The 25,751-nt window shown below is 36.8% G+C and overlaps 1 protein-coding gene across 3 annotated transcripts in view; it reads right to left on the reverse strand.

The window, feature by feature from the left end:
- The window catches only part of DYM (dymeclin), a 272,348-nt gene that overhangs the window by 212,444 nt on the left and 34,153 nt on the right, over positions 1–25,751 (reverse strand). For all 3 annotated transcript variants that reach the window (XM_087819082.1, XM_016225068.2, XM_016225069.2), the window contains exons 3-5: positions 20,690–20,742; positions 9,748–9,841; positions 8,619–8,752 (exon numbers count right to left, since the gene is read on the reverse strand). In XM_087819082.1, the coding sequence (XP_087675208.1) occupies positions 8,619–8,752; positions 9,748–9,841; positions 20,690–20,742 (281 nt within the window). The remainder of the gene's footprint in view (positions 1–8,618; positions 8,753–9,747; positions 9,842–20,689; positions 20,743–25,751) is intronic.

A 25,751-nucleotide genomic window follows, 5' to 3' on the forward strand; every position in this document is an offset into this window, starting at 1 on the left:
ATTAAGTGTGTTTACTATTCTGTGAAGTTTACAACCCAGCTTTAAACTTCCTCTATAGCGCCAGTCAAATATTTTAGTAACTTAAATCTTAGCTTGTGGAAATATTAATAGCGAACATTTACTGAGAACTCTACCCTTGGAGAGGCACTGTGCTATTTCATTCTCTTTATCCCACATTAGTCCTGACGATAACTATTAAGGAGTAGGTACAATTATCATTTTACAGATGAAGAATCAAGGCCCAGAGAGATCAGTTTACTTACAGTAAGGGGCAAAGCCTAGACTTGAACCCGAATCCAGATTCCCAAAACAATAAAAATAAAAAACCTAATGAATTATTTTTAAAGACCTGTTTTTATACAAAGTTAGGGGGGAAAACCAGTCAACCAACCCATGTTTCACTGAAGACCCTAATACAAAGCCGCTGGTAAGTGAGTACTATGAGCCACATTAGGGGAGAAATCTGAAAACCACATATTAGTTTACACATCGAGACAATATATTATACATTCACCAACACATACAGAAAGTCCAGTCCTTGACTTAAATATCCAATTTGGAAGTAATTTCAAATAATGAATAAATATAAACTATTATTATGAGTATTATGCAGAACAAGGCCACTGAAATCCCACTCCTATCCCTAGGGTTCTCTCACTCTAAAGCCCTAACTCTGCTTCTCTGATCTCTATGAACATCACCAGAGGAAGAAGCAAAGACAGACAAGGTGACATCTGTGGTCCCTGACAGCTCTAATAATCTATACCTGAAACTAAGCTTCGGTTCCTATTCTTTCTGTTTGGTACCCATTTCGTACCAAATGCTAAGATACTATGCTCTCTTACCCAGCCAGGCGTGGCTCAGAGGTTGAGCATCAACCTAGGATCCAGGAGATCGGGGTTCGATTCCTGGTAGGGCACATGCCCAGGTTGTGGGCTTGATCCCCGGTCGGGGGAGTGCAGGAGGCAGCCGATCAGTGACTCTCTCATCATTGATGTTTCTATCTCTCTCTCCCTCTCCTTTCCTCTGTCTGAAATCAATAAAGATATATTTTTTTAAAAAAAGAAATAGGATCTGCTGTAAAAATTTGTTAAAAAAGATACTATGCTTTCATTTTGGCTTTAGGGAGAAGACTAGAGGATAATAGAATAATATCATAATCAAATGCCTTCCATCAGAATGGGAGGGGAAGAGAGAGAGAAAAGATTTTTAAAAACCCACTCATTTGAAGAAGGGGGAAAAACAGTGCTGGTGGAAAACAAAGAAGTAGCCAGGAAAAAGAAACATATGGGTCATTTAAGTCAGGTTACATGTAGTTAATAAAAAATATATTAACAGAGAGCTAATCTTTGTTGTTTTCTTTACATTAATAAAGTCAAGCTGTCAGTTTCTCAATGCTGCCCAAATACCACACTGTGCCAAATACAAGTACTAAAAACTCAATCAAGAAAAAACAGAGCTAAACTCCAAAAGGAGGTTAATAGTATGCCTGAAAAATTTAGAGCAAAAATGACTCTTTTTTTTTAATATATCTTTATTGATTTCAGAGAGAGGAAAGGAGGAGGGGAGAGAGAGAGAAACATCAAGGATGAGAGAGTCATTGATCAGCTGCCTCCTGCACATCCCCGACTGGGGATCAAGCCGGCAACCTGGGCATGTGCCCTGACCGGGTATTGAACCCCGATCGCCTGGATCCTAGGTAGACTCTCAACCACTGAGCCACGAACGGCAGGGCAATGACTTTCTTAAAATGGAAGACACCTAGATTATATTAACTATAAACATATTCAGAAACCAAGGTAGAATCTATGTTACTGTCAGTTTTAATTGTAAAGCTAATATTGGAATTACTATTCTATATTAAAAATCATATTTAAACTTCTAATTAGCAAATTCAAATATGCTTCTATACATTAATCATAAATTAAGGAAAAGTAAATGGACTCCCTCTTTTCTAAAAATAAAATTGATCTCCATTTTAATGCATTACAATATTTATAAGTCTGTGTTCAACACCATTTCAATAAAATCTGCAGTAATTCTGGTTCCTATAATTGTGGTCGAACAGAAATGTTTCTCATTATCCTCAAGGATAACATAGTCTACCAGGTTTCATTATAAAATGTGCCTAGTAGTAAAGTTTAATTGATTCTGTTCCACTGATAATATAAAAGAACAAAAAGGAGAGTAGAGAGAGATCACATATTTATGACCAAAGAATAATTCAGGAGCTCCTTAGAAGCACATTCATTTTTCTGCAAAGATAGATTTCAAGTCTTAAACGTTAAATATTTTAAAGGAATATATCCATGCTTTCTTTTTCTCTGAGTCACATTTTCAGCTATTGGATGTGTTTTTTTCCATTACTTATCGATAACTAACTAAACTGTTAAGTTTTATACTAAGACAAAAATAAAACAGAAACCACTCAGCCACCACACAATGTCAGGTTCACCTCCTGAACCCCTGGACAAGCTCCAGCAAAGAAGAGAGAGCAGTGAGACATGCAGCCACCGGGAAAATCAAAACTGGCTTCAAAAGAGATTCACCTCCATTGCGTTCAGTAAAATGAATACACCAGAGATCTTTGAAACTCCAGAGAGTTTCAAGAAGGTTTTAAGCCAGAGGGGAATGGAAAGAAAATTGGTTGTGTTTTGAGAGGAATTATTATTGATTTTTAAAAATTTTTTCCAGTTTCTTATTTTGTATAATTTTTTCCTTCTGTTTTGATCTCCACAAATCAGAAGTTTGTTCAACTGTTTGGGATCCTTGGCTCTGCATTTACCTGCCAGAGGGAGGCAAACAGTGATGGAAGCTCTGCACAAATAGGTACAGCCTCTCACATGGCGGGTCCCATTGGAGGGTTCCAAGCTATTTCATTGAGGGACAACCAAATATCAGTATCTGAGTCTCTTCTTTGTTTTTTTTTAATAATTTTTTTATTTTTCAATTACAGTTGATAGACAATATTAGTTTCGGGTGTATAACTCAGTGACTGGACATTATACAACTTACTAAGTGATTGCCCAATAAATCTAATGCTCATCTGACACTACTCATAGTTATTACAATATTATTGACTATATATATATTCCCTATGCTGTACTTTATTTACATCCTCGTGATTACTCTGTAACTACCAATTTATACTTCTCAATCCCTTCACCTTTTAACCTATCCCTCCAGCCATCCTCCCATCTTTCACCCAGTCTCCTCAACCCCCTTTCCCTCTGGCAACCACCAGTTCCCTGTTTCTATGAGTCTGTCTCAATTTTGTTTGTTCGTTTCTTTTGTTCTTTAGATTCCACATGTATGTGAAATCACATGGCATTTTTCTTTCTCTGACTGACTTATTTCACTGAGCACAATACATCTAGGTCCATCCATGCTGTCACAAATGGTAAGATTTCATTCTTTTTTATGGCCGAGTAATATTCCATTGTATATATGTACCACAGCTCTTTTTATCCACTCATCTACTGATGAGCACTTGGGTTGCTTCCATAGCTTGGCTATTATAAGTAACGCTGCAATGAACATATGAGTGCATGTATTCTTTTGAATTAATGTTTTGGATTTCTGAATAGACACTTCTCCAAAGAGGACATACAGAAAGTCAACAGACATGAAAAGATGCTCAACATCATTAATTGTCAGAGAAATGTAAATTAAAACCACAATGAGGTATCAACTCATACCTGTCAGAATGACTATCATCAATCTTCCTTGTTTATTTTCTCCAGAAGAATATCCACTAATCTTCTGGCGGGAAAGGGAGTGGGGGGCATAAACCTTTGGTGGCAGGATTCTAGAAGTCAAGTCAAGACATCTCACTCTTCCATTTGTAGCCTTTGTGCTTAAGCCTGTTTCTCAGTGTGCCACCCCTCTTCTGTGCTTGAGTGCTCATGCAGGGAAACCCTTTACAAAGGACAGATTTTAGCATTAAACTGGGGAGGGGGTGGTCTCATGACTGTGCATGACAGAGGAGATCTGGGCATCCAACCCTTCTTTCAATCAATCCTCTTGGTTGTCTGCCTTTGGACATACCTGGCACTTCCAACTCCAGGATTCTGAGGCAAGAACTGGCTTTTTTCTGGAGTTCTCCAATCCTGAAGGCATTTAGTTTTCAGCTTTCCTGATCAGTTAAGTTCACCATTACTCAATTTTCCAACTTGAAAAATGTTAACATTGTATCCCCCTTTCCTCCTCTTTAACCTAGGAATAAATTTATGACTTTTTAAAAGTCCTTTACTGATTTTATTGGGATTTCAGGAGAAAACAAAAATAAACAGGTATGTTTAGTTCACTAGGCTTGAGAGCAAGCCCCCCAAAATAAATAATTTTTTGAAATAAGTTTATATAGAACTATTTTATGCCAAGGAAATGTAGTTAAGCAAGTTTTTCCCTGGACTTGACAAGTCCCTAATCTCTCTTCTCTCCATAAAGCTGTGCTAACCGGTTACTACACATCTCAGGCCCACATACCCTGCTCTCCCTAGCTCTCAGCAAATAACCTGCCTCTGCCTTCCCCTCGGCAGCCACACAGCTGACCACTCAGGGACACAGGTGGTACGGTCTTGCAACGAAAACCTATATGCTCCCTCCCTCCCTCTCCATGCTCCAGATCCAAGTGCCTCCTCTTTGGACCTTCCTTTCAGCTTATCCCTGCCCCCTTTTTTTCACTTCTATCTTCAGTCTCTCAATCTCCACAGGCTTCTTCCCTCATTTAAAACATTTAAAAATATTTGTAAAGAAGCTGTAATAGCCTTCTACTGGCAGTACAGTGGAGTAGTTACTCCAAAGGCCCTTCTGTACAAAACAATGAGTTCTTGGCTAAATATATACTTTTTAGTACATTGATAGGCTTCCAGAAAGTAAAGGAAATTTCCAAGGACCCCAGCACCATAACCAAAAAGAACCACCACAAGTGAACAAACTGTGGCTTACATCCAGAGTAAAACACTGAGCAGTGAGCAAACTCTAAGGGAAGGGTGACCTGGAGGATGAGTGCCAATATGAAGCCAATCCTGGGAGACTAAGTCTTCAGCTGGTGGCATGGAAGAGAAGCTGAACCTGAGATGCCACTGTAAGCCAAGAACTGCTGAAGGAGGGTGAAGTGGCCTCAGGTGGTGCAGCGCCTGGATCCCTTATTTGAGGCCTCATATTCAGATAAAACGAAGAGAAGCTCACAATCAACATCATCAGATACATAAAGAAACAAGCCACCATAAGTGTTTGCAGAAACCAACAACAGATTTAGACCCCTAAGGACAAAAGATTGTACAGGTTGGATTAAAAGTGGGTTTACTGTTCTGAATACATGAAACAGAGTTTACTCTTGTATTTTTATTTATTAATTATTGTATTAGTTTCTATATGGACAAATGTAAACCTACTTTTGCCTACCCTGTATTTATGAGATACAAAATGTAAAATAAATATCAGTTATTACCTTGGCAAGAATGGGGCATAATCCCGAGAGAGGAAAGAAAAACTTGCATTGAAGGCAAAAGAAAAGTGGAAACAATTTTGTGGTACTACAGTTTTGCCTGTGGCTGGCTTTGTCCCCAATGACTACTCTCAAAGGCATGGAATAGTGGAAAGAGCTTTCTTTGCATAATGATACAAATTCTCTCTAGCAAACAATCTACTGCCACATCATACACAGCCTACCAGAAAATATTCAAATATGAAATCTTCACAAATTTCAATTACAAACTGAGAGCTTACTGAGAGTCACATTACCCTCATAAAGACAGCTCCCCGGAACAGGCCAGCAGTACCCACCTGATTACATCAGTACTACAAGGAATTGTAATAAACAAAAAAATGCAGTGTGCCGTAACCACCTGACAAGCCCAAAATGCCTCAATTGACTCTGCTCAGTTGTTTGCAGACAGTTCTCTACTTCCATCAATTCTACCTTCAAACTACCTGTATTACTGTATATTACCTATTCCTAAAGTCCTTCACACACCTAATTCAGATATTCAGATATTATTAGCTGATAAATGGATGTTTTCAGCTATTGCACAGTAAGGTTCCATATTTTCCAATTCAACATCTGTGCAATCATTTAATTGCATCACACTTTTATAAATTGTAAAAAAGACATTGGCAGAAAATAAAACAATACCTATACCATGTGATAAGAAATAGAAGTCTCTATCAACATGTAAGGCTAAGATGAAAATAATTACATATGTCTAAAACAGCAAGTCTTTAACCTTAAGACATTCACTGGACTTAAGCTGGTGGATCAACAGAAAACTCAACTGTAAGTAAAAAGAACAAAATTAAAAGAGCATGTACAAAACGCTGAATTGCTAACTGTATGAAAGAGGACAGCCTGTCAGTACACAGACAGAATCACCAATCATCCAGCTTTACAGATGGCTCTTTCAGTGAGACAACCATCTTGATAATGTGACCATGATTGGAGAAGTGTCATTTTTACACTGCCTCTACCTTGGGCCACACGTAGGATGTTCAACAAAACCATGCTTCTGAAGCTTGAATATGAGTAGAGAGTGCAGATTCAGAGAGTGTACTCCAGGAAGACATTTATCCCCAAAACAAATACAGCATAACTCTCAAGTGCATCAATTTACTCAAGGTTAAGTAATAAAAAAATAATTTTATATTAAAATAAATGATATTGTGTTAAATAAAAGTATAATATACAGTATGCACAATTTTATGACATAATGCAAAACAAAGTGTTAAGTTTGCAGGTGCTAGTTGGAGAATCCTCTTAGGCCCTACGGGAATAAACATTCACTCCATTCTTGCTGCTCTAACTTCCTAGAAAGGTTTGCAACTCCCTAAGCAAACTATGTTTTGGCACTGTTGGTCTCACACACAAAAAAGACTCACGTTAACAAAACTAACACATGCAAGACACAATTTGATTAAGAGCTCTAATTTTTTGATAATCCTCACCTGAAGATATTTTTTCCATTGATTTTTTTTTTTTTTTTTTTTTTGAGAGAGAATGGAAAGAGAGGGGTGGAGACGGGCAGAGAGAGAAAAGAAAGAAACATCAATGTGAAAGAGACATGGATTAGTTGCCTCCTACAAGCACCCCAACCAGGGATGGAGATGGAACCTGCAACCCAGGTACATGCCCTTGAGCAGGAATCAAACCACAGACCCTTCCGTGCACAAGCAGACACTCCAACCATTAAGCAACACCAGCCAGAGCAAAACGCTCTAATTTTAAAAACATAAGTAGTATATAGTTAACAAATTTGGAAGGTTGATTATCAAAGTAGGAAATTAAACATATTCATGTCTTAAAACTCAAAATCAATGTATAAAGCCGTAGGTAGGCAAGAACACCTAATGAGGGCAAAGGTGTGTTTTAAAAAATAAACCCAGGCTTCAAACTGAAATCTCAAATGTTATCAGTATGAAAAACCTGAGATCAGATGTTTATGTAAAGAAAGTGCTATTAACCCAGTAAACCCCAAACAAATGGATAGTGCTGGCCATATTTTGCCTTTCTGACATTTCCTTGGGAATCTATAAGAACCTTCCCTTCCCTCCTCCCCCAATAAGACCATTTAAGTGTGTGTTAAGCAACTACAGAATACTAAATAAAAAGTTTGGCCAAAACCAAAAATAAATAAATAAAAATAAAAATAAAAAACCCAGGAAACGCAAGAGCAACACTGCCTTTGCCCTCAGAGAGGAGAGCGCTTGAAGGGTATCTGCAAACACTACATTCACCATATTCATTTGTTAACAATCTCATTCTCCCATTTACTTTCCAAGTTGTTAGTTTTAATGCTAAGAAATGAAACACAAGCAGTTGACCTTGAAAACTACAGGCCTCCTAACTACTGGTAAAAAACAGCTCAGCAATATCAGGAGAAAATAGTAACCTTTTCCTGTATCTTCAGAAAACAATGACATACATCAGCATCATAAAACTGTCCTTGAAAATGTTTTTTCTGATCAAGTAGTCCCAAAGACACCAGACTCAGAGACCGTTGTTATATCCTAAGAAAGTAACCTTTAATACTTACAAAATCTGTAATTCTGATTGTCTCATTTAATAATGCACTGCCCTAATAACGGTATTTAAACTGACATCTGTTTCCTGAAAGGAATACCTGTGATTTTCATTTTTATTTTCCATATGCATGGAAGTCAAAATAAATAAAAGTCTCAATCCTACTGACTTCCTTATTCTAAAAAAAAAGAGAAAAAAAAATAAGAGTCTTGGCTCTTTTAAATTAATATAAGGGAAGAAAGAGTGACAGTGTCAGATTATTTAAAAATAAAAATTATGAGAGAAAACAGAACAGTCAAAATTATAGCCCGGCCGGGCGTGGCTCAGCGGTTGAGCATTGACCTAGGACCCAGGAGATCGGGGTTCGATTCCAGGTCAGGGGACTGCCCGGGTTGCAGGCTGGAGCCGATCAATGACTCTCTCATCATTGATGTTTCTATCTCTCTCTCTCCCTCTCCTTTCCTCTCTCTGAAATCAATAAAGATATATTTTAAAAAATAAATAAAAAATAAATAAATAACAAAATTATAATTTTATTCCTCACATTCTGTGCTTATGTTACACATGTAATCCCCAGAACATCTTCAAAGGCAATACTTACTGTAACTGCCAGGAGATTTTTCTTCATAAGTAAAGTGAAGTTGTAATTCCTCCTCTGACATCTCACAAATGAACACTTTCAGCAAATAGCAAATAATAAACAAAGCATTGTTTGTCTGCCAAATGAAGATGTGACTAGAAAGACCAAGATCACACAAGAATCAATATTTAATCATGAGCATAATCAGTTTATTCCTAGTCAATGATTTCATAATTTCTCAATCATTTTGCCCATTCTGTCAGTAATATTAGAACAACGTCCATATCTCTTAATGGCTCACGATTTATGCCATTGAGCCAGTGAAATCTATTACAGTTTACTTCATATTTCAATCTCTGCATTTTACAGAGTGAGTCAACTTAATAAATATATTTTCCTGTAGACATGACTGCTCTTTGTTCTTAACTTTATAGCTGTCCCACACACAGGCATTTCAAGCTAAAAAATTTAAAAATACATAGTACCATAAAGAGAATATATGCAAATACACAATCAAATTTTTAAATGGAGCATTACCAATAGCACAGTACAATACTTGCTATTTGCATTAATAACCCTGAACTCACAAGAAAAATTTTAATTGGATTCAATATAATTTGCTTGAAAGCTGGGCAATGAACAATCTTTAAAGAGTTAGCCAGAAAAAATGGTTTTAAAAAAATGCTTGAGCATATAAAAAGTTAGCTTTCCATTGCATCTGATATAAAACTATAATATCTAATCTGAATCTTCTTTCACCTAATGAAAGAAATTAAGGAAGCAGATGCAGAATGAAATAATACTCAAACTAAGTCACATGACCAGCGGTAATAATGGGGAATAATGACCTTTTTAGTAATAATTACATCACTATTAATCTTCTTAAAGAATCTATTTCTAAAGATGGTCTAAAATGCTGAAATCAAACATTCCAGAATATATCATCTCACCCCAATGACTTGGACAGCAAATTGAAACCTCTTTTACTTTTTTCCCCGTTATTAAAGGAATAATTCCTTTACTTTTTTCCTTTATTAAAGGAATAATTCCTTTAATAGCTTTCAAAAGGCCATAATCGATTTCTACCAACAGATGAAAAATACTCATATTGTTGAATATAAAAAGAACATGATTTAATAAGCCAGCTTACTTCTGACATTCTGCTGAAAGTTTTAGTTCTTTGGTTCTAGAAAGGAAGACCTTGATTAAAGCACCCAGGTTTCCTGTTCGAGGATTGTTTTCAACTGCAAGAGAAAAAAGATTTTTAAAAATTAAAATTAAGAACTAAAATCAAAGTGAATATATCATCACATTTATAAAACCAAATGTCAAACTGAAGTTGCTCATGGACCAACCTTATTGTGAATAAACAATGAGAGAAACTGCTGCTTGGTTGTAACTCTTTCTGAACAAAAAATGATTTACAAAATAGAAGTGATATAAACAGTAGGAGAAAACAGTCATCTGAGAATCCAAAATTGTAAAGAAAAGATATAATAGTTATATACATACACAATTTACACACACACATCATTCTTTTTAGAAAAGCAGATGTTAAAAAAACTCAAAAGTTGATCATCTATATCCCCAGTATATAGAATATAATAAACTGTAAAGGTAAAACTGCTCATATAATCACAAATTATTCTACTAAAAAATAAAAAAGACACATAAAGAAAGCAATGTGGCCAGTGGGGAGCGATCTGACCAGGCAAAATTTTAAAGAATTTGTTTTAAAATTTTTTTCAAGTTTAAAAGGTGGGCATTTCAGTGAAGCCAGCCTACAGCTGAGAGAAGACCGTGTTGGAAATTAGAAGATCTGGCTTCTATATCCAAGTCTTTAATAATGAAATATTGAACCTCAGACAAATTATTTAGTTCTCCACCTCAGCTTCCTCATCTGGAAAAGAAACAATAGCTAACATATATTGAACAATACACACTAAGTGCTTTACATGCATTACCTACTTTAATCCTCAAAACTACACATGGCATAAGCACCGATATTACTTCCATTTTACAGATCCTCACCTGAAGGTTGTTACTTGCTCAAGGACACATCCTTATCTACTAGCTCAAATCCTTGGCTCTAAACTACGTCATACCAATCCCTATAATCAAGGAATTGGGCTTAATGAAATTACAAAGTTCTAGCAGGCTGCAGAGCAAGACATAGGTTATGGTTAATTTTGTGTGTCAACTTGACTAGGTCACAGGATGCCCAGGTATCTGGTGAAACACTTCTGGGTGTGTCAGTGAGTGTCTGCATTTGAATCCGTGGACTGAGTAAAGCAGATTGGTGTCTCCGTGGAAGGCCCAAAGAGGAAAAGTCAGAGGAAGGTGAATTCTTTCTCTCTGCCTGACTGTGAAACATTGGTCTTCTTCTGCTCTTGAACTAGGACTTACAACACTGCCTCTCCTAGTTCTCAGGCCTTGGACTCATACTGGAATTTATACCATTAACTTTCCTTGGTCCTCCAGTGTGCAGACCACAGATCGTGGGGCTGCTCAGCTTCCATAGTCGTGTGAGCCAATTTCTTATAACAGATCTCATTTTATATATATTCATCCACCCTATGAATTCGGTTTCTCTGGAGAACCCTGAGTAATAAAGCATAGAAGCACAGAAGTTAAGAATTCATCTTAAGGGAGAGGCCATTTAGTCAGAACCTTTAATTTTACTGATGGAAGAAAAAGAAGTCCAGAAAGGTTATGTGTTGGACCCAAAGTCAATAACATGTTAGTGACAAATGCCCAGTCTTTTCCCTTTAACAATGATTTTCGAAAACCGGAAATAGACACACATACAGTGGCTCGTGCTGCCAGAAGAATTCATTTTTATGCAGATATGAGAATTATGCGCTATTTCTATGCATAATATCTACACTTCTGTGTCAAAGATACAAAAAGATGTAGTTCTCCAGAATTTTTTTAACCCAGGTCTGCACACATATACTTTAAAAAATGTACATGGGAATAAGTACACCCTTACAGCATACCTGCTTTGTGCTCAATAACTGGCAAGTTAACTCTGGCCTGTCTATGTGTTCTTGTCACAGCTTGAGAATCAATGCATGTAACTGTATAACTTTCTCATTATGACAATAGTTGTAGCACCTTGCTGTTCCACCTGTGGTTCATGGACTAGTGGCAACAGCATCATCTTTCCAGAAGTGCAGAATTTCAGGTCCACCCTACAACTACCGAAGTTAACAGTGCTTTTCAAAGTTTAATGTGCATTTAAATCAAAAGGCATTCTTATTAAAGTTTAAATTCCGATTCTGCCCATGTGAAGTGTGACCTAAGACTCGGCATCACTAAGTCTCCCAGGTAATGCCCATTGCTGCTGGTTGGAGAACCCCCATTCTGAGTAGCAAGGTGCAAAGTGTGCTATAAATCAGGGCAGGGCTGGTTCAACTTTCATAATCAAGAATAGGTGTGTGGCCCAGCCGGGCGTGGCTCAGCGGTTGAGCATCGACCTGGGATCCAGGCAATCAGGGTTCGATTCCCGGTCAGGGCACATGCCCAGGTTGCAGGCTCGATCAATGACTCTGTCATCATTGATGTTTCTATCTCTCTCTCCCTCTCCTTTCCTCTCTCGGAAATCAATAAAGCTATATTTTAATAAATAAATAAATAAATAAATAAATGAAAAGAGAAAGAAAAGAAAAGAAAAGAAGAGAAGAGAAGAGAAGAGAAGAGAAGAGAAGAGAAGAGAAGAGAAGAGAAGAGAAGAGAAGAGAAGAGAAGAAAAGAAAAGAAAAGAAAAGAAAAGAAAAGAAAAGAAAAGAAAAGAAAAGAAAAGAAAAGAAAAAGAATAGGTGTGTGTACTATGCAGCTGTAAAAAAGAAGGATCTCTTACCCTTTGGGGCAGCATGGATGGAACTGGAGAGTATGATCCTAAGTGAAATAAGCCAGTCAAGAGAAAGACAAGTATCACATGATCTCACTCACATCTGGAATCTAATGAACAAAATAAACTGATGAACAAAATAGATCCAGAGACACAGAAGCCTGGAACAGACTGACAAATTTCAGAGGGAAGGCAGGGGTGGAGGAGTGCAGGGGGAAAGATTAATTTAAAAAACTTATATGCTTATATGCATAACCCATGGACCCAGACAATAGTGTGGAGAAGCCCGGGGGGTGGGGGGATCGGGAGGAAAAAGGAAGAAATCTGTAAAACTTTCAATAATAAAGATAAATTTTTTTAAAAAAGGAATAGGTGTGTAATTAGATATTAGATATTGTTACAGTTTCTCTTTGAAACAAAAATTTCCTACTTTCAAGCTTTCAGTTTAGCTTAATGAAAGAATATCCTGAACTTTCAGGATAAACTGTTTTTAAAAAACCATTTAAACCCTGGCCTGAGTGACTACTGGTTGGAGTGTCGTCCCATACACTGAAAGGTTGTGGATTTGATTCCTGGTCAGGGCACATATCCAGGTTGCGGGTTTGATCCCAAGTCGGGGTGTGTAGAGGAGGCAACCAATCAATGTTTCACTCTCACATCAATGTTTCTTTCTCTTCCCCCCTCCCTCTCTCCCTTCCTCTCTCTCTAAAATCAATAAAAAGATATCATCAGGTGAGGATTAAAAAAACAAAAACAGTTAATGTTCGCAAGTGCACCTTTGTGTAAATTAATATTATCTAGCTATTGTAAATCAAAACAAAATACCAAAACAAAGCGTTGAGGCTGATGTAATTCAGAATCCCAACTTCACAATCTTGTGTTTATTCAACAGCCCCTTTATTACTTTATAACTGTTTGACTTTATAAATAGTTAGCTATTAAAAAGAAAACAAAACACCTGTTATTGGATAGAACAACCAGACTACTAGACTGATGTAATGAAAGCTATGTGTACCTTTTTCATTCATTCAACATGTATTTATTAAGCTCCTTATTAGGTACTCAGCACTTTTTCAGGTACAAGGAAATACTTATAAAGAGAACTCCCTGTCTTAATAGAGCTGACATTCTAAGACAGTTAACTTTCCACAGTACTCTTCTGGACAAGATGCAAATGGGGCAATAAATTAATAAAATCAAGTACGCTCGATGGTGTTTCAAAAACAATACACAATGGTAGGTTTAATAGTCCAAACTACCTCAATGGAATTTAACAGAAGCAAACCTAATTGGTAAAAATGAAATGCTATACTGAAGTTGAATGAGCCTCAGGAGCCAAAGTAGGAACAGGGACATCTGACAGAAAGGCAGAAAAGCATAATGGAACTAGACTACAGAATCTGACCAGGTTCAATCCCAGCTCCACCACTGACTAGCTGTGTGACACCTGGCAACTTACTTAACCTCCCCACACCTGAGTTTCCTCATCTGTGAAATTATTATATTAAGCATAATAACTCATTTAACTCTAGAGCTTGAATTTGTACAAAATCTATTACTAAAGTGGGCTTTTGTATAGAGAAGGGAATTCTCCATCTCTACAGAAGTTCAAGCAAAGTCTGAGTAACACTCACATAAGGGTTTATAAAGAGGATTTCCATCTGGAATGAGAGGTTGAACTTCGTTCCAGGCCGTGAAACAACCGTTCCCAATATCTCACAAAAATACCCATGAACCCCAAGATCCAATAACGAATACATAGAAAACACAGAGGACAGAAACATTAACGATTCATGGGGATGCAATCAACAAAATCTACATTGTGGGAAACTCTACATCCACTTTCTTTTTTTAAATTACTTTTTCTTTTTCAATTACAGTTGACACTGAATATGATATTAGTTTCAGGTGTACAGTATAGTGGTTAGACATTTATATAATTTACAAAGGTGATCCTACCGATAAGTCTAGAACTCACCTGACAACACAAGTAGTTATTACATTATTGACTATATTCCCTATGCTGTACTTTACATCCCCACCCACATTCTTTAATAAACTGAGAGGAAAAAGTAGAGAGTGATGAACCTATCTATGAGAAGAATTGTAAAAATATGTCAACCAATAATAACATACTGAGATTCAAACATACTGAGACAATTAGAAATTTGAACATTCAGTGAATATTTTATGTTAAAAATTGTTTTTTAATAAAATAACCATATTTGTTTTCTTTAAAAATCCTTATGAGATACATACCAAAATATTTATGGATGAAATGATATGATGTCTGAGATTTCTGTCAAATTAATTATATAAGGATATGTTTTTTATTTGTGTACTTTTCTGGACATATGTCATACTTCAATAAATGAGTGAGATACAAATGAAACAAGATTGGCCATGAGTTGAAAATGACTGAAACTGGAAGATGAGTATACGGGAGTTCATTACATTATCCTGTCTACCTTTGCATGGGTGTAAATTTTTCAAAAAATAAAGAATTTTTTAAAAAAATACCCATGAGAACAAAAAGATACAAGCTCACAAAAACGATGAATTAGGATACAGTTCTTCTTCCAAAAAACAGAAAACAGTTCCACTAACTACAAATTTTATACACTGAACTACAAATTTATTCGGTAATCATTAGCAAGCCTAAGTGCCTGAAAGTACCTTTGAGGAAAAAGTCTCCCTCTTACTGTCTAACCCTAACCAGAAAATTTATATGACTACTCCAACACAGTAACTTTCTATATAGATTCAGAGGCTACAACTCCCAGAAAACAACTGGCAATAAGAAGTAAACAAGACAAACACAGAGGGTAGAGATAGGTAAAAACGTTGATACAGCTGTCCGATTTGGGGATTTTAGAATTCACTCACACTCCAAAACCAAGAGTGAGGATAATGGAAAGTCTCAGTTAAACCAAGCAAACATGTACAAAATAAAACCTTCTTGAGTTCCAGAAATCAGGTTAGAAAATAGCACCAGCCTACCTTCAAGGTAAAATAACAGATTCAACAAGTACCTATGGAAGCCACACAAGAAACAAGGTTAATAAACATACCCTCTCTGGTAGCAAACACTGTGCCTTCGTGGGTACTCTCTGTCCTTTCCCTGGTTTATTTTTCTGAAAAGTCATCATTATATAAAATACATGTATTTGTTTATGGTCTGGCTTCCCTGCTAAGATAGATTCATGAAGTCAGGCACCTGGGTCAGCCTTTTTTGCAGTCATTCCCCCAGCTTACAGAATACAGGCTCTAATAATATAGATGCTCAATAAATATTTGCAGGTTTACTAAATGAGAAGAAAACAATAGTAACAACAAAATAAGGAACAAGTTATGCTGAAACCTCAGAGGAAGAGCTGAATCAGAATTCTCAAATTTTGGTACATAAGCAACATTAGTGGAAAATAGGAAAATCAACCATCCCTTTTTAAAAAGAACAGAAAGCACCTGGGAAAAATTAGTATCATGAAAAGAAAGCAATGACATATTAGAAAAAGTAGGAATGATTAAAAACGCAGTAACAACTAAAAAATACATTAGAATCTTAAAAGATAAGAACTGTAATGTATAAACACTGAATCAAAGATATAAAGGAGGAACTACAGAAGGCAAAGAACAGAGATCCAACTTGAACATTAGTTGATGATGCCAAGTTGGAGAAGAAACTATTTTTTTACAATATGTTTTTATTGATTTCAGAGAGGGGAAGGGAGGAAAGAGAGAGAGACAGAAACATTAACGATGAGAGTGTCATTGATCAGCTGCCTCCTGCAACCCCCTACTGGGGATGGAGCCAGCAACCCGGGCTTGTGCCCTGACCGGGAATCGAACCGTGACCCCTTGGCTCATAGGTCGATGCTCAACCACTGAGTCACGCCAGCTGGGGATGAAGAAGAAACTAAAACAAGTAAAAGTAAAGCCATAACTGTGGAAAACTTCAAAATTGAAAAAGATCTTAATAAACCAATAAAAAGACCTCATCAAACTGCAGGCAAAATCATAAAGAAAAAAGTATAGTGAGAAACATTTAATCATAATGGTTATAGGGGAAAGTCTTGTGAACAAAGAAACAAAAAGAAATTAAGGTCTCAGACTTCCTCTCAGGTTAACACTAGGTGCCACAAAAGAACTGATGATCTCCTATAGAGTTTTGAGGGAAATGACAGTAAAGAAGTTTATGTACAAGGAAGTTGTCTGTCTTGCTACACTGTGCAATAACAGAAAAAGAATCCAAGGAACCCAATGGAAACAGCAAATGGAGAGCTGAAACAACATAAACACATTAGCAGCTGCCTGGTGCTGAGGAGGCAGAATTTCAAGTTAACTCCTGCCAAATTAGAGGGACTTGGTTACTGCCTAGGACTTTCCACTGACATCCCTGAAGGGCCATGTCTGAGAAGAATCACATCTCATGACTAACGGCTAGAAGGAATGGAGAGAGAGAAAGGGACAGAAAAAAAAGTCTGAAAAAGTTGTGGGAAATAAAACCTCCCTGTATTCCTCAGTATTCCTGTAAAAAAGCCTTCGTCTCCTGGGTCAGGGAAATGTATGTGCTATAAAGTGAGAGAATGTCTGCTTTTTCTTCTCATTGAAACATTTCACATACCATAAGGATTAGAACTATAGCCATGTGTTTAAAACTTCCTTATCTCACTGAAAGCCAGGCGGTTACATCACAAGATAAGCACCTAAGCTGGCTCCAAAGGTGTAGGAGAGACTGCAGTATCATCTTCCTAAGTATCTATATTTCAAGGAGACATGAGATCCCAGAACTTGGAAACACCTCTAGGTCTAAAAAGCCAAGACAGGGAGGGAGTGTATCTGGCTCCCGAAGAGATTTTTATTTACATACCAAAGGGCTAGAGTAAAGAGGAAAAGAGGGACAGCTAATTCCTTCCCCTTTGTAAGAAGGAAAAAAACACCACACACACACCCTCCCACAACTATTCACATAAAACTCACCAGGCTCTCATAGCATTGTCCTAGCAGGTAAGAACTAGGACAAAGGAGGACCAATGCACTTATTATTTACTGTATGGTGCTTAATAAGAAATCTGTCTCTGATCCAGAAAACCTTGTGTGTGCATTCAGGGGAAAAAGTAATAAAAATGAACATGAAAAGCCCAACAAAAATAATAGCCACAATCTTCCCAAAACTGATGAAAAAATATTAATCTCTGCATGCAAGAATATCAACAAACTCCAAGTAGAATAAAAAATAAAATGTGAACCAAGAATTCTGTATCCAAAAATGAAGAAAACGAGGAGGGTGGTGGACAACTTTACAGTGGAGTAACTTGACAAACACAACCCTCACCAAGTAATCAAGTTCAACATCATCAGTGATAGATAGCTCATGTTAAAAGCATCCTAATATGATGTATTGAGAACAGTACTTCACCTCTGTGGTCTTCCTCCTACAGACCCATAACCCCAGTGTAACCATGAGGAAAACATCAAACAAACTCAAATTGAGTGACATTCTAAAAAATACCCTACCAGTACTCCTCAAAACTCTAAAAATCATCAAAAATAAGATAAATCTGAGAAACCACTGCAGACCAGAGGAAGCTAAGGAGACATGATGACTAAATGTAATGTGGTATCCTGAAAGAAATTCTGGCAAAGAAAAGGGACATTAAGAGAAACCTAGTGAAATTGAATAAAGTGTTGAGTTTATTTACTAGTAATATACCAGTGTTGATTCCCTAGTTGTGACAAATGTACTATATTAATGTAAGATGTTAACAATAAGGGAAACTGATGAGAGTTATATGGAAGCTCTATATATAGCTTTGCAACTTTTCTGTAAATCTAAAGCTATTCTAAAATTAAATTTTTATTTAAAAAATATCTCCATAGGTAGATTTAATGGCATATGACATACAACAGAAGATCAGTAAACAAAAGACAGGTTAAAATAAAATATACTCTTGAAGGTCAGAGAGGGGGGAAAATAAATAAAGAGCCTAACTGGCATATGAGACACAATACTAATGAAAGACATCAACTAGTGATTTAAGAAGCTCTATAAACTTCAAGCAGAAAAAAAAAAAAGGAAGGAAAAAGAAGAAAACCACTCCTCAGCACATCATTCTAAAATGCTAAAAACCAAGGGACAAGGAGAAAAACTTTAACACATCCCAAAGAAAAAAAATTGCATTATTTTCAAAGGAAAAACAATAACATTGACAGCTTTCATCTCAACAAAAATGAGAGAAGCAGAAAAATAACAGAATGATATCTTTAAAATATGGAAAAGAAATTGATGCCAACCTAGAATTCTACACCCAGCAAACGTATCCTCCAAAAGTTAATAAAAAATAAAAGCATTTTCAGACAATATTGTTGTATATCCACATCGCCCTTAAAATTGATAAATGTTTACATTTATTGACATAAACAGAAATTCCTGAATGCTGTGGAATGAAAACAATACGTAAATAATACCATTTATATAAAACTCTGCATATAAATCAGTACATGTAGAATACTCTGAAAAATGTTATCATAAAAGATTAGCAGTGATTTCTTGTGTTGTTTAATCTGGGAAGATTTTTATTTTAACTTTGTTGTGGAATATTTGGCATCTTTTTTTGTGTATGTGTTTCCAAAAATACTTTTAAGTATATAATGACACACTTAAATATATGCCAAGTGAAAAACACAGATTAAAATAATTTTGTGTTTGTAGATGGTATGTAAATATATATCAAAAATAAATTAATAGAAGGCAATATGTATACAAAATTGTAACAATGGCTATGTCAGAATTGTAGAATTATGAACAATTACTGCTTTTTTTATGTTTGTTTAGTACTTTCCACACTATATATAAGAAGAAGATATTACTTACAATTTAAAATATTTTTATAAAAATCCAAGGTCACCTTAAAAGCAATCATCATCATAACTGCATTGATATCATTGTTACATAAAATCCTTTAATTTTCAGCATCAACTGCCACATAAGGTTTTTTCTTAATAAGGTTTTATTTTTCTCCCTTCCACTTTTTCACCCATCTCCCCAGTCTCCCTCCCACATTGCAACTAGCAAAATGTTCTCGGCACCTATGAGTATGTTTCTATTTTGTTTGTTCCTTTATTTTGTTCTTTAGATTCCACTGTATATGAAATCATATGGTATTTGTCTTTCTCTTTCTGGTTTATTTCACTTAGCATAATACTCTTTAGGTCCACCCATGGTGTCGCAAATGGTAAGATATCATTTTTTATGGCTGAGTAATATTCCACTGTATATATATACTAGCTCTTCTTTATCCATTCATCTATCAATGAACATAGTTTTTGAAAGCCAATTCTATTTAGCACAAAATTCTCTAATCTATGGTTGTACTTGCAAAATTCAAGGCCAGTACTACAGTAATACCTCTATCATTACCAACATAATTTGTCCTTAAAAGCAAAAATATTTTATCAAAGACTTGTAGCAAAGTAACTTATATGGGAGCTAGCCATATAGCTTACATGGGGCTTATCCATATAACATGATTTAAAAATATAGTAGTATTATCACTTACTCTCAGCATTTTACAAACACATTATCTCTAATTTTCAAAGCAGCAATGCAATGTAGACATAATTATCTACATTTTTAAAAGCATACACATTCCTTTCCAATTGTGACCAACTTGAAAATAAAGCATTTGAGAAATAAGACTCCAAAAAAGTGACATTTGTTGATATAAATGGTGAATAATGACAAAATACTAGATGTTATACTGGGTATTTCATATGTTATCTGATTTTTTCTTCACAAGAACCCTGAAATTTAGATGGGGAAATTTAGGCTCAACTAATAAGTAGCAGAGCTGAAATGAAGATCATACACTATTCCAGAGCCTGTGCACTTTACCATAACATCAAGTTGTTATTACTGTCCATTCAACTACAAAACTAACTTAATGTTTTATCTCTGAATTTCAAAATTCACAAAAAAAGAATAACCTGAAAGAGTCTCTATGGCTTAGCAGAGTCTATTACCACTACTGCAAATTAACCAAGCATGTGTCTTATTGCTAATGACTGAACGGTACATTCTAGGAGCATCAATGAGCACCATGAATAGAATTATTACTATTATCATCATCAAGAAAATATCACTTTCTTAATTCAATTCATATTACACTATCAAAATTTCTAATACACATACATATATATGCACACATACATACACACATATGTTCATTTCCCCCCTTACCTAAAGACCTGCAGACTGAAACAGTTGCCTCCTCCAAGAGCTTCAAATCAGTACTGGAGAGACAAAAGAGAGAAAAAATAATTATAACACAAAACATGTACACACTTACTAGTAAGTTAAAAGAATATATAAAAAATAAAAAAGAGAAAAATACTGTAGAGGGAAAATATGATATACAGTGGTGAACAATAAATCAGCACAATAAAATGAAGCTTCTATTTTCAATGTAATTAGGAAATTTACTATAATTGTCAACATGAGATTCCTAAAAAAGAAGAGCTCAGGGCACCCTGCCTTTCAGGCACTGGGGCAGAGGGGAAGAGTGGAGTTAGGGGGACTTAGCAAAAGGCAGGGGCCCCATCTGCCCATTTGTAAGGGCAGTAAGGATCATGGGATACATTTGTTTAGAAAAATGCCATTATTTTCAGGGGCTGGTACTTTCAAAGTAGCCGGAGAAGAGTTGCCTTCCTTCCCTTCTCCTCCCCTCCCTCGGTCCCTACCACTCATCTATCCTAATGGGTGTGAAATCAAGAGAAGGAAGGAAGAAATATAGATAAGCAAATTGATGCTTCCAAAGAGTTTAATATCCCAGGAATTGGAGCTTTAAGAACAACAAAAACTAGCGTTAGAGTCTGGGGACTGGGCTAAAAATTTCGTGTTCTTTTCTGCTAATACACATGGCACAGCAAATCCTCCAAATAGGCAACTTTTTCATGGCTACCTGAAAAATCCCCACCTCCTAGGGCTCACTGCCATCACCGAAAAAGCACACTTTTAAAAAGAAAGAATCCATAAGCATTTAAGGTATCTGACAAGAAAACTTTAGAGAAACTGTGGAGGAACACTAATTACTGTAGTCATCTCTAGAACTACGCTGTCCAGTATGCTAACCATTGGCCACATGTAGCAGGAACTGTGGACAATCCAAACTGAGATGTACTGAAATATAAAATACACACCAGATTTCAGAGATTAAAAAGAATAAAAAGACTTCATTATTAATCCTTATATTCATGAAATTATAATATTTGGGATATACTGGGTTGAATGAAATATATTATCAAAATAAATTTCACCTGTATCATTTTGCTTTTTTCATGTGGCTAATACAAAACTTTCAATTACATGCACATCTCACATATATCTATTAGAGCTCCTCGAGAACCTGTCTCCCACCAATTAAGACAGTATCATGTATAAAAAGCATTATACATGGACATACAAACAAAGCTAAGACTCACTAATTACTTCAGTGGATATGCTATTCCCTTAAGAATCTCAAATTATTTTCATATTCAATAAATATATTTTTTAAGTTAAACCTTTATGCTTCATCGAAGGTTAAAAAGTTTTTAGCCAAAATCTAGGAATAACCTACAGTAAAGTGTTTACAGGTATTAGATATTTTTAGAGTGTCTGCCCGCCTCACAACATCTGCCTGCTGTCCTCCCATCCTTCTCTTCTATCTTCCCACCTCCCCCTCAGGGGTGAGCACAGCAGAAGCAGACAGGCTTGCTCAGCATGACCCCACTCCCTGGCCATAGGTGACTGGGTCAGGGATAGACGACTAATGTAAGCCACACCAGGGTCTTGGGGGATTTGGAATTGAGATAGAAAGACAGGTTTTCTGATGGCTAGAACTTGGATGCAAAGCTGAGGGTTATGGGAAGCCATCCTCCATCCACTAAGAAGCAGAGAAAGTTGGTTAGTAAGAAAATGAATAAAAGAACTTTGCAGAGAGAAGCAGCCAATAAACCGAGAGGCCTCTCAGGATTCCTGCTGGCCTTCCGATTCTTGGGATCAGTTCTAGCTGTGTTTCTGTTCTTGGATTCTATTAGACACCACCCCTGTCTCATCAACACATAATCCCCTCTTTCTGACATATGCTAAATAAAATTGATTTTTGTTCATAACCAAAAGGTTCTAATTAATAAATCACTGTGGTCAGATTTAATAATACACATTAGTAGTTGGCAAGAAATGGGAACTATGAATTACTCCATTTATTGGTTACTTAGGCAAAAAAAAAGGAAAGAGGTATAAAATGCAAAAGATTGTAAAGAGCTTTATGAGGTTAATAACTAGACCACATGCATAAAATCTGTTTCACTGGTGCTTCTACTTTCTTCAGTCAATAACACTCTCAAAGCTGGCTGGAACCAAGAGCTTCAATTATATGCATGTGGCTATAACTTTCAAAAGCTTCTGAATTTATTCGTTTAACAAACATTACCTAGATGCTCAGGGATGCTGGGCTCTGTGAAAGACGCTACCTCTGTCTCCAGGCTACATGGAGGAATAAAGCAGCAGACAGAAGACTTGTTGAAGGGAAAGTATGAAAATCAAGACCAGCCCTTTGTCTGAGCTCATAGGTTCACCCAACCTACCCTAAAAGTAGTCAAGGAAAGCATCCTGGAGGAAGGAACTGTCTGTCCTGAAGGAGCAAAAGAAATCAGTCAGGCAGAACAAAGGAGAGGGTTTTCCAGACACAAGGAATAGTGTATGCAAAGGTATGGCAGTCACAGAGAGTCTGGCATGTTCTGGGAAGTAGAGATTAATCAACACTAGAGAAGGGCAAACTACAAGCCTAGAGAAATATACCAGATGGCTGGAATACAGAGTTCAGCTTCTCCACTTGTTCTCAACAGAAAGGTTCTTAAACTAGGTTTCTGATTGATTTCTAATACAATATTAGCCTTAAAAAGGGATTAATTCCACATGTATTAGTGAGGTTGGTTTGGACATTACTTCTTCCAGGAAACCTCCTTTGATCACCTAAGACCGAGTGAAAAACCTGGTTTCTGTCCCAAAAGCACCCAACCATGAAACTGAGCACATGGTAGCAAGATTGCCCAATTATCTGTCTGTGGCCCCCCCTAGATTGTGGGCTCCTTGTTCATCACAGCATTCCCAGCCTGCTACAAAGCAGGCACTTAATAAAAATGCACTGAGTGAATGAATGTCAGACACCTCACTACCAGAAGACAAAATTAACTATTTTTCCCTGTTCCTCAAGAAACACTCAACACTCTTCAGCCTTCAAGGCAAGGTCTGCCCCCAAGTTTGAATTTTTAAATACTCATTGGTTTCCGAATGTAAAATAATATCTCTTTTGAAGCAGTCTGATTTTTTTTTTCTGTAGCTCAAGGATGAAGAGACCTGGAAAGGCTGGGGTTTATCCCACCTCTCTGGGAAAGCTCCCTCTGGTGGCAAGCCAGCCAGCACCTGCCAGTCTGTGATTAGGTCCATTAGGCTTGGGTCCCCTACACATGGCCATGATCTGAAACAGCAGCACTGCCACCACCTCCTCAACAATCACCACTTCAAGTCCGAAGCACCGGGAGTGACCAGATTATAAACTCCGTGAGTACAGGTAAACTGTCTCCTTTTCCCATGCGTGCTCACCATGCCTGGTACGGTGGCTCAGCCAGAAGGCAGACACTTGGTAACTACCTATCAAATAAAGGATTCACACAGCAGTTTGCTGCAGTGTCCCTGCAATTTCTACACTCTGAAGTCTTACTTATTTCTACAAAGGAAATGTGCCAGGCACACCCCTGCCAAAGGAAACATGCTGATTGTTATAATAGAATTCCTTTCCTCCCACCTCTCCCTCCTCCAATTTTCTAAACTTCTTGGAACATTTTAAGAATAACCTTCTTTCCCATTTGCTTGATTTAGAGCTAAAATGAAGTGGCAAACAACTGGGGCGGTTGGTAACTGCTGCTGCGTGTTATGGGCATCTATGCACAGCACGGCTTTAGTTAAACAAATGAGCTCAGACGTTCTGGCAGCAGGCAACTAACAAATCATCATTTGCAGTAAATAAAACTAAAATGGTACCTCAGACTATGCCAGTGTTTCCGAGACAATTAGAAACCGAATGCTGTTTCTGAAGGTAGATTTGGGACATTAGAAGCATACAAAAAGGAGGTAAAAAGGCAGTAAATATTCATAACAATACAGATTAAATAAATTAGCATACACAGAGTTCTTCAAACTTACTGTATGCTTACATAAACTCCACAACTCCAGGTCAATTTGAAAAATGTCAATAACGGGAAATTAGAGATAAATACTTAAATCTAGTAATCTCTTATTCAAACTTTTGCTAAGTGAACTAAATCTAGATAAACAACCATATTGGCCCAATGACCAAGTGTGGCTCTTTCTGAAGCAATCTTTTTCTGTGACAGTGTATCAGGCTCCTCCTTCTCAGGGCTTGGCTACTATATATCATTCCAGCAGCAATGTAAACAGATGGAGTCACAGAACAGGAGTCTCAGTTTTGCTGGTGACACCCAAATGAACAACGAGACCTATGTCCAAGAGTCACACACACACATATATCCCAAGCAAATATGAAACCAGTCTTGGGACTTCTCCAGTTTTAAGAACCTTCAATGGGCTCCCCTGAAGATAATTCAGCAAGGAAGTGGGTATTAAAATTTTCACAACTATAGAGAAGTCCTTAAACATTACCACTCTCATCTCTGGGCTATATTCTAAGTCTGTTCCCACCCTCACTGTGATTTCATGAAGAGATTTCCCCAGGAAGAGATCTGTCATCAACCTCAATCTCATACTCCGCATGCTTCTATGAGAGCTTTCGTAACAAAATTCCCCAACAAACACCAACAATACAGCTGAATTATTTCTAAGTTATATCTCAAATAATCAATGCAATCTACGCCACCTCTGCTGAGTACACCAATGTATATCATGACAAAGTTAAGTAACTGGGAAATGTAGGTAGCTCAGAAGACTGGCAAGGTAAAATAAGGCGAAAGAGTGAAGAACTTTCATGTCATGTTAAGGGGTTTGGCTTTTATCTTACATAAAATGGGAAGCCATTGAGCACAGAATCAAAAACACACACTAACAGAACTCGTTAAAGCAGCAGCAAGGTGCCCCAGGTATACAATGGCTCAATGTCTGACCCTGGCTAAAACCATCTTGAGATTTTTGGCCAAAAAGAAAAAGATGTTAATAGTAATAATGCCCGTATGGTGCGTTTGATAAAGCCTAACCTTGTATCACAACCACTCTAATTAACCACTGC

This window comes from Miniopterus natalensis, chromosome 7 (assembly GCF_054644295.1).
Source record: "Miniopterus natalensis isolate mMinNat1 chromosome 7, mMinNat1.hap1, whole genome shotgun sequence".
In the NCBI taxonomy this organism is placed as follows: Eukaryota; Metazoa; Chordata; class Mammalia; order Chiroptera; family Miniopteridae; genus Miniopterus; species Miniopterus natalensis.